Source organism: Ambystoma mexicanum, chromosome 5q (genome assembly GCF_040938575.1).
Source record: "Ambystoma mexicanum isolate Mex_15411 chromosome 5q, UKY_AmexF1_1, whole genome shotgun sequence".
Lineage (NCBI taxonomy): Eukaryota > Metazoa > Chordata > Amphibia > Caudata > Ambystomatidae > Ambystoma > Ambystoma mexicanum.
This window is the reverse complement of record NC_090933.1, coordinates 1,263,449,784-1,263,466,000: the sequence shown is the minus strand read 5'-3', so window position 1 is coordinate 1,263,466,000 and position 16,217 is coordinate 1,263,449,784. Positions and strand designations below refer to the sequence as shown.

General features: G+C 45.1%; 1 protein-coding gene across 4 annotated transcripts in view; it reads left to right on the top strand.

Moving 5' to 3' along the window:
- The window catches only part of LOC138498003 (alanine aminotransferase 2), a 454,912-nt gene extending 439,815 nt beyond the window's left edge, over nucleotides 1–15,097 (top strand). For all 4 annotated transcript variants that reach the window (XM_069621785.1, XM_069621784.1, XM_069621782.1 and 1 more), the window contains 3 exons: nucleotides 1,096–1,251; nucleotides 8,374–8,486; nucleotides 11,725–15,097. In XM_069621785.1, the coding sequence (XP_069477886.1) occupies nucleotides 1,096–1,251; nucleotides 8,374–8,486; nucleotides 11,725–11,815 (360 nt within the window). In that variant the 3' untranslated portion in view covers nucleotides 11,816–15,097. The remainder of the gene's footprint in view (nucleotides 1–1,095; nucleotides 1,252–8,373; nucleotides 8,487–11,724) is intronic.
- Nucleotides 15,098–16,217: the final 1,120 nt, after the last annotated feature.

The window sequence follows — 16,217 nt, the reverse complement described above, 5'->3', positions numbered from 1 at the left end:
CCCACTTACCCCTAAACCCTGATCGTACCTACCTACAGTAGAACAGCCACCAGAAGTGATCAGCTTGTATCCTCATCCAGGTGACATGGTCGGAACCTTTATGTTCCAAATGCCCCTTTTGTCTTTGCATTCTGGGGCTTGGAGTTTTGCTTTTCAGGTTAGAAACCTAGGCAGGGGTTAGCAACCTCTGCCTCTGTAGTTTGTTTTTGACTACATCTCCCATTAGCCCTAGCCAGCACAGTCAATGGCGAGAGATCTGGAGAAGCACGTGTTGCAAACCCGTGACCTGGAATTTCAAGTCCCAGAATGAAAAGTGGTTTTAGGCAACAACGCTCAGTCTTAAGTTCTCCCAGAGAACCTATCCAAACAGGTGCACCCTTAGTGAGTGCAGGAATGAGGGCTCACTGTTAAAAAGGCTCAGTGAATCATTCTGGACAAGCAGGAAAATGAGCAGGGCTGATGTCAGAGCAATCGTTCAGGACATTTCCCCTTACCAGTGGCTTTACCTCTGAGAGGGTGACTCCTGACCACCTGTAGGTAAAGATAATGCAGTAAATGGAATTATGGGTAGAAAAGGCCATCGATTGGCTCTAATTAATGTGTTCTGTTTTTATCGAACTCTACGTTCACAAATTCTTGCCCGTTTCAACACAAAGGTGCTCCAGAAATAGCTTTTGGACTGCACTGTTTCAACCATGGCATTGGGTCATAGGATATATCAAATGAAATTAACATGTATTTATCTTGCACTAAAAATTCATACATCTTTGCCTTTTAAATATTATGTGTTATATTGACGTCCACTGAGCCTGCTAATGTTATCAAACTCGAAAGAAGTCGCCTCTGGCTGGACTCAACCTTGTTCTACGTGTCGCGGATCCTTCTGAATGTAGCAACAGTGGCCCCGACTCCAGGAGCCCCTGACGATCCCACATTGATGACTGAGAACCGAATAGAATTAAAGCTCTCTGGGTCGTCCTCTCTGGCCTCGGCCCACACGGTTAGGACAGCTGTATTGCAGTCTTTTGTTATCTGTGGATTTACAGTAATACGATGCATATCTGAGGTCTGTGCTTTTTCGCCCTCTTCTTGCAGGAAAGGCAGGCGGTGCTCAGTAACCTGGCAGAGAAGGCTTCACTGACAGAGGAAATACTGAACCAAGCGCCTGGAATCCGGTGCAATCCTGTCCAGGGAGCCATGTACTCTTTCCCCAGGATCGAGATCCCAGAGAAAGCTGTAAAGTTGGCACAGGCAAGGCGCAATCCATTAAACCCTGTGTGTATATCGATATTGACAATTATTGGATTGGGTGTCTTAAGCCTATGCAAAGAACACCTCAGTGTGCACTGACTGTTATGGGAATGAAGACCTGTAGAGCGGATGGAGATAACATGCAAACTTACTGGCTGTCATGAAACTAGGCGTAGACCGCATGGAGCCAGCCCTTGGAATGTATGGGCTTTGGGAGCTGGAGTCGGCCTGTAGGAAACCTCAGTGTGCTCTGACTATCGTGTGAATGATGACCTGTAGACCGCATGGAGCCAGCCCTTGGAATGTATGGGCTTTGGGAGCTGGAGTCGGCCTGTAGGAAACCTCAGTGTGCACTGACTCAGTGGACCTTGGATCCGATGATAATAGTGAGCCTGGATTCCTGGAAGCATTTCGATAATTCTATAGAAGTTGTAGAACCATGGCTGTGTATTTGAGCTGGAAGCAGTGAATATTCTGGTGATAGTGAGTCTGTTGTGTTGGATGGAGCTGGGCTCGCTCGCAGCCCAGGGTGCTCTGAAATGGTGTGTGATGATTGGATACGCAACCAGTGGAAGTGCTGATGATGCCGCAGAGCCACACGTGGGATGGTGACAATCGGGAGGAGCTGGAGTTGCTAAATGCTCAGAGGAGGCTTCAGTGGGCACTTTGGTATGTTGGGTGGTGATGGAATCAAGAAGGTTCAGGAAATTGTGTGGAATGACATTGCAAAGGTTTGTTGAACGGGGCAGCAGCCAACTGTTATTGTATCCTAACAGAGGGTCTAGAGTAACAGGGAGGCATCGGGAGGGATTAGGGTCATGCGAGATGCTGAGGCCTCAGATATTCTAGGGGTGGCCAGGAGCCGCCCTGTTTCTACTGGGGTTGCCAGCTCCCCAAGATCTTTGCTAGCATGTGACATTAAAAGTGGATCTGATGAAAGCCACATGCAGCCAAGCGAGGGAGGGGGGGAGAGGGAGGGAGGGAGGGAGGGGGGAGGGGGGGTGTGTGTGTGTGTGCGTGTGCGTGTGTGCGTCCGTCCGTCCGTCCCCAGACCTAGCTTTCAAGCAACGATGGAGCACTCTGCATAAATTCAGAGGGGACGGATGAGATGGGGAAGAGGTGATACAAGGGGAGTCATCAAGCGAGAACACGTTCCTTGAAGAGCAGGGGTTTTCAGTCTCTTCCTAATGTGCAGGAGAGATGGGCCCAATATGATGTGCGTAGGTATATTTATGAATTAGTTATTTATATCACGCTAAATGCCGGACTACTCCAAATTCGATGCGCCACACTAGGGATCAAACCCATGTTGCATGGCATAGTCCTGTTCCCAAGGCAAGCGTTTGACCCCTGAGCTATCTTCCTGGCCTAGATTAACCAACAGCCTGGGTATGACAGGAAAAGGCCAGCTTTCTGGTTCTTTCCTCCTTGCATCTCTTCTTATATTATAGTGGAGACCTCCCAAGGTGGTGAGTATTTCAGCTATCGCGCAGGAAATATATCTGTCACCACCTTGTATGCAGGCCATTTTGAAGGTGATGTAGAGTGTGGGGGTAACTAATGTACCTCACTGAGGGCCTGGGCGATGCGTCGTCATAACAGACAACACACTCTCGTAGCAGAAGATAAGGGCCTGAGTCCAGGTATGGAGCTGGTGTTGCATGTATCCAAACCATACTAGAAGGCCTGGAATGGGAGAATGGCTGAACATGATTTATTTGGTCTCCCACAACTCTGCCACCCCAAGGGCCTGCAGAAGGATGCTAGCCAGCAGGCCTCTTCGAAGTGCCCTTTGGCTTCTGCAACATGCTGGGTGATCCAGAACACCGCTCAGTGTGCCATGTTCCTCTACAGTCTGGGAGGTTTGGATGGAAGGCAGTAGGATTTGGCACGGCCTAAAAGTGAAGCGGTGCACCTGATGGTTCTCCTTCAGGTGATTTGTGTGAAGCATCGCTTACTATTCTAATTTTCAGGATGACATGAATTAGAGCCATTTTTCCAAATGGGGTAAACGACTTAGGTTTTCAGTATTCTCCCGCCTTTATTCCACAGACACAATGGTCTGAATGCATAGCTCTGAGCAAGGATATTAGGCTTCGAGGCAGGCAGAGTGTCCTGCTGTCCGTGGGGATGGGGCAGGAGGTTGACTGGTTCTTACCCTGTTAGACCAGTTTCTGCACAGGGTCCATCAGCAGCGAGTTACACTTCTCTCCAAGATGCTACCAGGTTGGTGGGTCTTGCTTTGAATGTATATGCATGGTTGCGGGTTTAGGATTGAATACCCTTCCAGCCCCACTGAATGCCAATAGGTGTCATGAGCAGTGTGACCAGTATAGGCTCCCACGAGAGAGCCTCCTCTCCGGCAGCAACAAGCTGCAAAGACACGCTAAACCGCTATTGCGTAATAATGCTACAGATTGGAGACAGTACTATAACTCACAATTATGGTTCATGTGTTGGCCTACAACTCGCTCCATAAGTGTATTGTAAAACCTCCTCTGACGCCAGCTGGCATTTTTTAAATGTATCTCCGGCAAGCGAGCCAGGAGCATGCTAGAACGTTTGCATGCCGTAGAAGTGGAAAATATTCGGCGGCCATCTTAGATGTGAGCATGTACGTAGATCTAACACACCAACTGCCATTGTTTCATTCATAACAGTGTAATACATCATCGGGGTTCTCATTACTGTGACATTCACGCTCCCCCATTTAGCAACGCTGATAATCCCTGCTCTAAACGTATTCACCGAGACGGCTCTTCGTGTTCACAAATGTTTTCATAATGAATAATAGAAAATGGTAATATCGTACAACCCCACTGTGTGTGTGTGCAAAAACGTGTGTCTAATGCCACTGCATATGGATGTGGCGAGCTGGAGCATTGCGTTGATTCAAACCCCATCTTGATTTTAAATCCTAACAGGCACTCTCATCTTACTCCTAATTGCACACACGTGTGACAGTTTAACACAATAGAGCCCCCCCCCGTATGTCCCGATTTAAGACCGTCTCGTGAGATTTCAAAGGGTAGATCCTTTTTTGCTCTAATTGATGTAACCAATTTGAAATGCAGAAATGATGTCTGTCTGGTTTGATCAAATCGATGACATCCACTTTAGATCTCGGTCTCCATGGTTACATGCCATGTAGTGCTGGACCAAGGGGGCTGATAATGTTTTGTTACATATCTTTGGTCTGTGTTCACAGATTCTGGTTGAGGCTTTCCTGGTGGTCATACCTATGTATCCTTTGAAGCTGGGGCAACATATCACGTATGCTGCATTTTCTGTATTGCAATTAGCGTAGTTGTTCAGTGTGCATTGTATTTAATTATGGACAAACACTGGGCTCTTTGAAGTAAAGTCACATATGCTGCAAGTTGCACAAGGTACATGACCAGCAATCAGTGTGCGCTCTAGATTCCAGTGCTCCAGAAATGTGTTCTATTCCTCGAATATTGAATGCACTAGGATGTCTCGAGTATTTCTACATCGATTTAGTGCAAAAAGTGGCTATGGTGTCAAGCAACTGTGCTTTTAACCAAGTTCCTATGTTTTTTGACTAATTTCTTGATCTGTGTTGTGTGTTATCGAAAAGGTCGTCGCACAAATCAGTCTATTGTTGCATCTATTCTTCTGCTTGGGCGTTGGTAGTACTCCCTATCCGTAAGACGTGCTCTTTGCTGGAACTCTGATTCAGGCCCATTGTTTTTTAAGATTTTTCCCTGAAACCATACCTAACGCAGGGTGAAAATGATTCGGTACATTTGCTTCCCAATTATACGTTAACAATGGGGTAATAATTCAGGGATGTCATTTGGGGGTCGCCGGGAGTCGCAGCTGCGACCCCTGATGTCTCCCTTCCTACCTCTGTGATCTCCCTTGCTACCCCCAAAAAAACTTTTTTGTTTTAATGTAAGCTCCTGGGCTGTGGTCAGTGGCGTGTGGCTCTTTGTTTCTGGAGTGGCTGGCTTTCTTGCTCAGGCCTCTTAAAAAAAGCAGGGGGTAACACAAGTTTAACACTCAAAATAAGAAAGAATAGGAATAATAAATAATGTATCTTTCTGGACTTCTATACAATAATTGCTAGACTCATTAAAGGTTTATTTCAGGCACACTTCAGGGGGTGAGTCACTGATTTAGTCTGTTCTTAAACACCTCAACTCAGCCTTTCATCCTTCTGAGGTCGATAAATGAGTACCAACACAGGTTGGGTGATATTGTATGTATATTTGTTCTATATAAAGCGTTTAAGCGTAAGTGCTATATAATAACACATTATCATTTGGCCTTGGACGTCTGCTTTCATTCACAGTAATTTGGTAATGTGGGCCTATACACGCTGATATTAGCGATATATATGATGATCCATTCGTCTATGAAATGTATATCCCATTACAGTGATATTGTAACTACATTTTCCAAGTGTTCTTGGGAACAATGCTATGTGATGCCACTTCCTGTTTTTGGGTGAAGTCATGTTCCATCGCTTCCCGTGATGTCACTTCGGGGTCGGGTCAAATTAAATCACTTCCTGTGATTCAAGGGTCATGTGATGTCACTTCCGCGACCCCAGGCATTTTGGTAAAATTACCCCCTGTAATAATCCCGGATTTAAATAAATTCAGAAAATCGCATTCGAAAGGAGAAGAGATTGTGTTTTAATCTGTGGCTGTTGGTGACGTTGGTGACATATCCTTAATTTTTGTGGCATTAAATCCTCTGAATAGAATGTGTTTTTAAGCCAGCCATTTGAATAAAAGAAATGTCTGAGGTAGGAAATGCAAAGTAATTCCATAATGCGTTTATATATTATTCTCCGATTTGTAATAGCCGTTTGTAGGTGGATTCTGTCGCTCAGCCTTGAACAGCGTAAAGACTTCTGCTAAACGGTAGGCCATGGAACTGCTTTTTGCAGATGCCATCAAGTGCAAGCTTGGCCGCTTTCACATTACTTATTTTGGCGCGCTTGGCTTTAAGCAATACTTGGATGAAATTCTCCATCAATTTGAAAGATCTTTATATATGCGCTAGAGATTGGGCATCTTTCCAGGTGCCGTGTGGACCCAGGTTTGGTGTCCCAGAGCATCTGAAATGTGACCTGTGCATCAGCACAAGAGCAACTGTGTCACAAACCAAGAGGCTGAGACTCCTAGACTTAAAAGTGGTTCTTAAAATTGCCAGAGTTCGTAGAGTTAGCCCGGCTATGTCGCATATTCGTCTTCTCTCGAAGTAATATCTGCTGCTACAGCCCGATCCTTCTTTAGAGAAAGACGTTTTCTGTTGATAACTAAGATAAAGACATTTTTCCTCTTATTTTATATGTGCCAAGGTTGCGAGCTTCGCTCTCCTTGTTGTCATGTTTTCAGGAACTGTTGAGATTAATGCATGAATTGTTTAAAAAAATGTTTCCTTTCATTAATTTAAAAAAATGTCTGTTGATTATTTTGTAAAGTTTAAAGACGCATGTTGATGAAAATCTTTAGATATATATTTTTCTCTATTTCTTTATAGGTCATTACAAACATTTAAAATATTAGACATTCATACTTTCCATTATCTTGCTTTTGTTATAAATCATTCATGAGAGCTAAAAGGCATACCATTTACGACTTCTTGTGCATATCAACATAAAACTCAACATGCTGTTAGTGTTATTCCTGAAGACATATGAGATAATCGTAAATTCGTCGTGTGAGACAGACCATAGGCAACCTCCTCACTCCTTTTATGTGAGATTACTTTCTAATTTTTCTAAGAATGTTAGTGCAAAGGTTAATTTTGTATCAGTTCCCTCCGCCATCAAGCTCCACCAATCATCTCCACTCAAATGAGGTCTTTTGTGATTTCATTCCCTAGATGTGTGGTTCTAATATCGTTTAATTTCCTGCAGTATATTACAGATATCATTTTGAATTTTTTTTTCAAAGATCACTTTTTTCACTAAGCTCAACTTATGCTTCTAGTGTAAATTTAAATATAATGATAAATATATATATAATTATACATTTAAATAAATCGATCCCTGGGGGTTATGATCGGCAAGGGAAATTGGTTGGGAATAATAGTCTGATGTAGCCCTCTGTCCTATGGTTTCACACATGTGCTATGAAGTCGTGCACATGTCATCTCCGAGAACCAGCAGATCTCTGCCGCAGCGTGTAACGGTTACAGACGATGCAGCACTTGTTATCATTCAGGCTTTCACTACACCAGGATTTATGGCACTTTTTCTTGTCCTTCTGGCATGACATTTTGAACAAGAGATGAAGCTACATTGAATGGTATCTGGTTGCGAACATTTAATGGAGTTGCTTTGAGGGTCATCGGATGTTATATGGGGATCTGCATCGAGAGTTGCCATTATGACCATGGGCTGGAGCTCCGTTGAGGTATGTGGCTGTGGACGTGGAATGGAGTTGCGTTGAGGGTCATCGGATGTTATAAATTGAGATCTGCATTGAGAGTTGCCATTGTGACCATGGGCTGGAGCTGCGTTGAGGTACGTGGCCGTGGACATGCAGTGAGAGCTTTAGGGCTGCAGATGTCGAATAGTGCTCCAGTGACGACTGGTTGATTGCATATTCCCTCGACTGGCGCTGCATTGATAGATGTCTGGTTGTGGACATGGAATGGAGTTGCGTGGAACGCTGCGTGTCAGCAGATGTTATATGTATATGCATCAAGTTGCCACTGTTGATAAAACATGGAGCTGCTTAGAGGTATGTGGTTGTGGACACGCCCTGAAGCTTTGGGGCGATAGGTGTTGAATGGAGCTCACGTGAGAACCTCGGCTGGAGTTGCATGGAGACATGTCTGAGGGCTTATTGGTGTTGGATAGTGCTTCAACGAGAGCGGTCTGGTTCCAGAGCAAGCTGACGCTTGGAACTGCAGCAAGAGCGGAGGGTTTTTGGTTGTTGGATGGACCTATGGAGCTCCACTGAGAGTGGAGGGTGTGTGGGCATTGGCTGGTGCTACAGTGAGAGATGTAGTCTTGTCTGCAGGTCACGCTGCTGTTGGCAAGATACTGGAGCTTGGCTGTTGCACCCATCGGGTGGCTGGCAGGACTTCTGATCGCCGCTGCAATTCCTTAACTAATCTTGTCCTCCTCTTCCGCCATAGGACCATGGGCAGGCACCAGACATGTTCTTCTGCATGAAGCTGCTGGAGCAGACCGGGATCTGTGTGGTCCCAGGCAGTGGTTTCGGACAGCGAGATGGCACCTACCACTTCAGGTAATGTCCGACATAAACTCTGAGAAACACTGGTACAGTGCGTATAGCCATTGGCAGCGGTCGATGATCTGCACATTGCAAGTGTTCCTCCATTCCCTTACCAGCCACAGACTCTTTCTATCCTTAAGTCAAATCAGTGGCTCAAAAAGCAGCTGTTTGTCCATGGGTAGCGAGGTCGAACAGTCAGACTTACCTAAAAGAATGGAGTCCGCTAATGCTAAATTACAATGCTAGATGCTAAATTGTACTAGGGAGGATAGCTCAGGGGCAACGTGCTTGCCTTGGAAGCAAGATGGCACGGAGCATCACAGGTTCGATCCCCTGGTCCGCGCTTAGAAACCTCTCATATCATATACAAGATGACGCCATGAAGGGATAACTACAACAAAATAAAATAATTTTGAACAGGTTACTAATGCTAATGCACACGACTGTCATCGTTGAAGGCTTTAATAAAAAATGAAGGGTTTATTAACCTAGGCTGGCAAGTCTCCACGCTAAGGGGTCAATGGGCTGCAATTAAGGTGTTCTGTGACAGCTGTAACAATGTATCTCCAGTGGCATTTTCAGCTGCTGCTTCCTGGCTTTCCTATTCAGAAGCCATCAGCTCTCTCACTGGTTCCCCTCTGGGGGTCTGCTGCTAGTACTCCAGACCGTCTTTCTGAGACCCCCGTTAGCTGCTCTCATCTGCAAAAGTCGGCTTCTTGGCAGCAGTTCCTTCAGTGGATTCCTGGGGGAGTTGCTGGTTCTGGTGGTTCAAGGACCTTGATTCTGGTTACCCTCTGGTACGGTGGTACTTCGCCCTGCCCGGGGTTTACACCAAAGAGTACTACCTCCTTTCCTTTTACCTCTATAGTGCCCCGACCCTTCCTCTGTGGAAGCGGTGGTCTTCAGCTTGTTCGATGTTCGAAGGCCACTGATCATGTACTTGGAACACATGACTAATTTCCATGTCTCAGAATAATTGGTGACAGTATTAACGTGGTACTGTAGCTGTTGAAGCGCCCTTTTCTTTAAGAGCCCCTTTCAAAATGTACTGTAAAGTATTTAAAAGTAATATACTTAGTCCTTAGTCTTTTCAATATTAATAATATACACAAGGGAAATGTATCTATTGGGTGCATGTATTAGTAATGCGTGATCTTGTGACAGCCAACACGTTTCGAACCCTCCCAGACTCTTGTTCAAATCTTTCTTCATTAGATAGTTTGAAAATGTCTAATTGGGTTACTTTGGTTGAAATATTCAGTGTTATTTACTTCAGATTAAAATGTATTCACAAAGCTAAAAAGCCATTGTCTCAATGCAACAACTCTTAAATAGATTCATATGCTCAACAGCAACCAATAAGAACACGAGCATACATCCATATGCTCAACAGCAACCAATAAGAACACGAGCATACATCCATATGCTCCACAGCAACCAATAAGAACACGAGCATACATCCATATGCTCAACAGCAACCAATAAGAACACGAGCATACATCCATATGATCAACAGCAACCAATAAGAACACGAGCATACATCCATATGATCAACAGCAACCAATAAGAACACGAGCATACATCCATATGATCAACAGCAACCAATAAGAACACGAGCATACATCCATATGCTCAACAGCAACCAATAAGAACACGAGCATACGCCATATGCTCCACAGCAACCAATAAGAACACGAGCATACATCCATATGCTCAACAGCAACCAATAAGAACACGAGCATACATCCATATGATCAACAGCAACCAATAAGAACACGAGCATACATCCATATGATCAACAGCAACCAATAAGAACACGAGCATACATCCATATGATCAACAGCAACCAATAAGAACACGAGCATACATCCATATGCTCAACAGCAACCAATAAGAACACGAGCATACATCCATATGCTCAACAGCAACCAATAAGAACATGAGCATACGCTTTTCTTTAAGAGTAACACAGAATCCATATGTAGCTAACAAGTTGTGTAGCACTTTAATGGTCTGTGGTCTAGTGCCTTCGTTTTCTGAGGGCTAGAACCTTTTTGGGAAGTTAATTGCCTCAATTTGAAGCCTGAGAAGCTGAGTGGGTCTTTTATGTAAATTATAGTATTTTGGGGGTATGGCAACTAATGGCTCATTTGAGACTTTGTTGTTTATGATGTGTCCGTCGTGTGGAGTATCCGTCATGGGTATAAACTCCAGTGAAGACGGTAAGCCGAATGCTATGCTTGGCTATCGCTAAAGCGTGACAGTGTTGTGGTAGCCAATCCCAGTCCGGTCCAAGGTCCTGCTAAGCGAGGCATGGAGGCATGCTCACATCATGTGTAGAGCCTGCAAGAGTGGACCCATCTTGCATTTGAAATGCTGCTTCCCCATACACATGTGTACATCACTGCCGCCTACACAATATTGACTATCCATTAAATCAAGAATAATTGTTAGTCAGATGCATAACTAATTATGGGTGCCTCGGATTCTTGTTATTTGCCTGTATAACGCATGCCTTGGGAGTTACTGCTTGGCATATCCTCAAAGATTAAGGGCTGTAACTGGTAATGTGAACTAGGAGGTAATGCTTTTATTACTTAATGGCGGTAAACGTCATTATTTTGAGTAGTAGCCTTCTGAGTCTCAGTCCTGGGATCCCGGCCACTCGGGGTACATCCCAACACCTGCTATTGGTTGGTATTCCCACACCGGCTGGGAGTATGTTTCCCCTTTTCATAGTAAAAACCCAGCAGGATGCAACCAGGAATCATGTGACAGGAAGTTTGTATTGCCCATCTCAGGGGTGAGGACTCTGAGGAGGAAGACTAGGACGCGGAGAAAGGAAGGGTACTGCTAAGAAACAGAAGCACCTTACTCCCTTCCTTGCTTCCCCTTTTCAGTGCTTCCACTCCCTCCTTTCAGCCTTCTCTCACTCTTCCTTCAGTCCTTCCTTCCATTGGTCTATCTTTCCTGTCACCATGTCTCCTGTGTACCCGCTCTGCCTTCCTGCCAGTCTTGCTACCTTCTGTCTGATCGACCTTCCTGCCTTCCATCCTCCCTCCTGCTCTGCATTTCCATCTAGAGCCTGACCTTTTGACTTGCCACCCCCCTTCTCCCTTCTGCTATCGTCAATTCCTCCCTCCTCTCTGCTTTCGTCACTGCCCATGCTCAGTGTTACGTTTTTGCAGTAAGTGATGATTGCCCTTGATGTTTCTGGGTCCTAGAGTGATTTGGTTTTTGTCCCATCCAGGATGACCATCCTCCCTCCCAAGGAACAGCTGAAGACTCTTCTGGAGAAGCTGAAGGACTTCCACGCGAAATTCATTCAGGAATATTCCTAGAGAAATCCACAGAGCTGTGACTTGAATCAGAATTTGACACTACTGGGAAATCCAACCAATTAACACGTGAGCTGGAGGCGGGATAGAGCGTGAAAATGGCATGAAACTGTCCAGGGTGTTGCTTCATTGGAGAATGAAGAATGTCTATGCAACGACAAATAGATTTGCCGGACACGAAGTGCGTACATCCTCAATCACTTGCCTGATGCAACCTTTACAGTAAGACTCGTAGTCCTGTGCACGGACCACTCAGTCTGCTGGGCCCAGAATGCCTCATCACCAACAATACCTTCATGAGTGGGTGTAGACCCTCTGCTAATAGCTCAATGGCCACTGCTTGAAAGGGGAACATGTAGTGCCCCATGTGAACAAATTCAGTGGCACATCCGATATGACCTCAAACTCATGATATGTAAATTTGCACAGGTTTTAAAATACTTTTTTTTACTCCCTGCTAGTAATCCACCTGGCACCTTAACCCTTCTGCTGCCACACTTCCTGGGAGCACGAAGCTCTTGGATTCACTGCTCCAGTTCTGCCTTGTGCCTGTAACTACAGTCACACTGACACTTTTCCTGGGCACATACACCTGTTGTAGTCCCTGATCTAATTCAGCTTTATGCCTGTAAACTTGCACTGGCCCTCTTCCTGGGAGCACAGAGCTCTCTTGGGTTTTGGTTTTTAATCAGATCTCTGCTTCTCTGTTACTGCCTTCTTGCACTGGCCCTCTTCCTGGGAGCACAGAGCTCTCTTGGGTTTTGGTTTTTAATCAGATCTCTGCTTCTCTGTTACTGCACTCTTGCACCGGCCCACTTCCTGGGAGCACGGAGCTCTCTTGGGTTTTAGTTTTTAATCAGATCTCTGCTTCTCTATTATTGCCTTCTTGCACTGGCCCTCTTCCTGGGAGCACAGAGCTCTCTTGGGTTTTGGTTTTTAATCAGATCTCTGCTTCTCTGTTACTGCAGGCTCATGTCTCTTGTTCTTCACTGAAGGCCTTGTGAATTGTGCATATGACGGCATGGTGATCTGATGTTTTTAAGCATGTTGTTCTTTTATATGCTTACTGCCTTATGACCCTGTGCCTTTTGACCTCCTTGCGCATCTCGTTTCAGCGCTTTGTAGGTCTCTCTCTTCATTTAAACCATGTGGGGCTTTGGTTGGAAACCAACCAAAGCCCCACATTTTCTGAGTTGCCCACTCTAGATGTACCTGTGGCATCTCTCCCGGGCACGACTCTCGCTTCCGTTCACTGACCATGAAAGTCACAAGTATCTCCTCGATCTGGGGAAAGTCTTTTATGGGGGTGTTGCAAAAGCAGGTTAGTCTTGTGTGAAATCCCTTATCCTGGGTTCCATCTTCAACATCACTTCTACCTTAAATCTCTGCTAGGTTGGGGGACTGTGGGTACAGACATGTAAATAATCCGCCTTAAGAACATGTGGCACACATGTTATGAATTTACTTCACTGTAATGTCAGAAACATGTGGCACACGTTATGAATTTACTTTACTGTCATTGGGCCTCATTACGACCCTGGCGGTAAGGGGTTAGCGCCAGCGTTAGCTGCGCCGACCCCTTACCGCCAATCACGAGTTCCCTTTCCGCCATGGCGGATTTTACACCTGCTTCTAGCGGGTGTAAAAAACCATGGCGGTAAGGGAACTTGATGTTAATTACGCCACCGTAATTTACGGTGGCGTAATTAACGCCTTCCCCACTCCCATTATGCCCTATGGGGCAAAAATGGGAATGGGGAAGGGTAAATGGGGATTGGGGACTTACCGCCCCGCCGACCTCGGAATGGGGCGGTAAGTCCGCCAACCACCATGGCGTAAACGTAGTTTACGCCATGGTGGTAAAGTCACGGCCCAGGCGGTAACTTACCGCCTGGGTCGTAATGAGGCCCATTGTCAACAATTGCGCTGTTCAAGTTTTGTTTTCTATGATCTTTGCAGGAATGTAAGCCCTTGAGACCGCACTACCACATCTGCAGTCTTTAAAATGTAGGCGGTGCTCCCCACCCCTTTGTTGCTATGAAACAGCTTCGCACAAGGGGCAACGATAAACTACAAAGACGCCTTTCTTATCCTTTGCCCAACTCACACATGGCATTATCAAAGTGAAAGCAATTGTGAAAAGGCTTGTATCAAAGTTCAGAGTACAGGAAGTGTAATGGGAGCACAATGACGGGTTATTTTTCTGGGTAACGCTTATCGCTATTAAGGGATACTTTTAAGTGTTCAATGTATCAACTTTTTATCTAATCTTGCCAACTACTACACGCAGCTTGATATGTGGTGTTGGAGCTTGTTTGCTGGTGCAGGGTTTTGTGTGCCCTTTCATCTGAGGGCAGCCAGAGCAGAGCACTGATCAACCCTGTACATTACGTATTTGAACTTATCCTCTACCGGGTCGGCATAGTCTTTCTTTCATTTCTAGCTCTCCACTTACTTTCATCACAGGTAGGTCCAGACAAATGCATAGTGCCATCTAGTGGCTATTTAGTGCCTTATAGAAAGATGTTAAGTGAGCAAGGTAAATTAGATAAATGTTTAACTTTTTTAGATGACATTCACAATGAAAAATATATATTTTAAATCTGAAAATTCAGCACTCAGACACGCATGCATGTCTAGTGGGGCAATCCCCAAGTTCTCCTTCTGTTCGCTTTGCTGACTTGCCATCGGTTATACATGCTCTATTGGCTATCCAGGCGCAATGGGTGATGACCAGGATAGCAGAGCACCAAAAAGATCACGGTTATCCTACAGTCACTGGAGGGACCAAATCTAGGACTGCCATCAGACGTACCCAGTGAGGCCCACCGGGCCAGTGGTGGCTGAAATACCCAGGAACTAACCTGCATTTTCACATTGACTCTTTGACATTAGTTTTACGTTTCATTCTCTAAGGTCTGTGCATATAAACCAGTGCTTTGTAGTGTCTGTCTAAACCAAATCTCACCCATACCACTCTCTCCAGCAACTCCATCATGCCAGCTCCCACTTTTCTGAAAGTAGGGTCTGTGACCCATCGGCTAGCTGGAGAATGAGCCACAGTCGCCCAAACACTTCCGTCCAAGGAGTAAACGCTGTTCTGAACTGTCTAATACACTTAATGCAGACGGAACTAACACCGCTGTAATTGGATGTAGTAATACCAGAAACATGGAGGAACTCCTGCTGCTGCTCTTGATTGTACCGTGTCCTGTTAGTTATATCGTGGGTCTCGGTAACCTGTTTTATAAATTACAGTAAAGCAATAAAATATTTGAGAATGAAGTGTGTGTATTTATCTTCCTTTGCTGTTAATAAACTTCTCACTTTTGCTTCTTTCTATGGTTGACTGGCTGTTCTACTTCCTGTTAGGAACACAGTCCCATTTATGGCACAATACTGGCTTGTGAATATGAGGTGTGTTTAACATGATTTGGTTATGCAGACTTGTCTGGAGGCGATCAAGGTGCTAGCAAAGTAGTTGTTTTGTCTGATGTCATTCAACACATACTGCTTTAGTGGGTGTTTGTACACAAGTAGATGAAATGTACTGTAAACAATGAAAGGGTTATTCGCTCATTCAGTCCTTGCGCTCAGTAGGGTTAGACTCTGGATTCCCATCCCAAGATAACTCGAGAATACTCAGTCTTTGGGTTTTATAGCCCCCTGCACTTTCTTGAATCTGGATGCTTATGTCTTTAGGTCCTCGGCTTCTCGTCCTCAATTCCTGAAAGTCACCTCAATATGCTGTGAAGTGGCTGCGAGTTGGCATTGAGTGCTACGTACATATTACGTTCTCTACCATAGGGTTTCTCATAGATTCACATGCTCTGAATATTTCCCTGTCGACTGCTCAGTATTATCAAAGCAATGTAAACATTAAGAAGAGATTTAATGTGCAGCCTATCGCCCTCATTTTGGTTCTTTTTGACCCTGAGCAATGAGGGCTAGCACTTTAAGCTCCATCTTTGGAGGCCATCTCTAGATTCTTACCACACATCCTCGGTTTTTGTTTCTCACATCTCACTCTTTTTTGAGTGAGTAAACTTAGCAAGATTTTCCCAGTTTCATCAACTTTCTGCAGGAAAGCTTCTCAGCATTTAAACCTGGGATTTCTTTCCAACTGCTAAACGGTCTCTCTTTTTCATGAGTAAAACCTTACCTCGCACCTTATGTCCGAGTACTCAGTCACTCAAGGTCCAGCCAAAGCTAGAAAATAACTCTTCAATGAATGTGGCAAATGCTGCAAGAAAAATGGTTTTCTCAAGAACCCGGGCACATTCTGCATGTACTGCCCCTGCACCCGAGCCTCACCCCGACACATTCTGCATGTACTGACTGCACCCGAGCTTCACTCACTGACACATTCTGCATGTACTGCCTCACCCCTGACACATTCTGCATG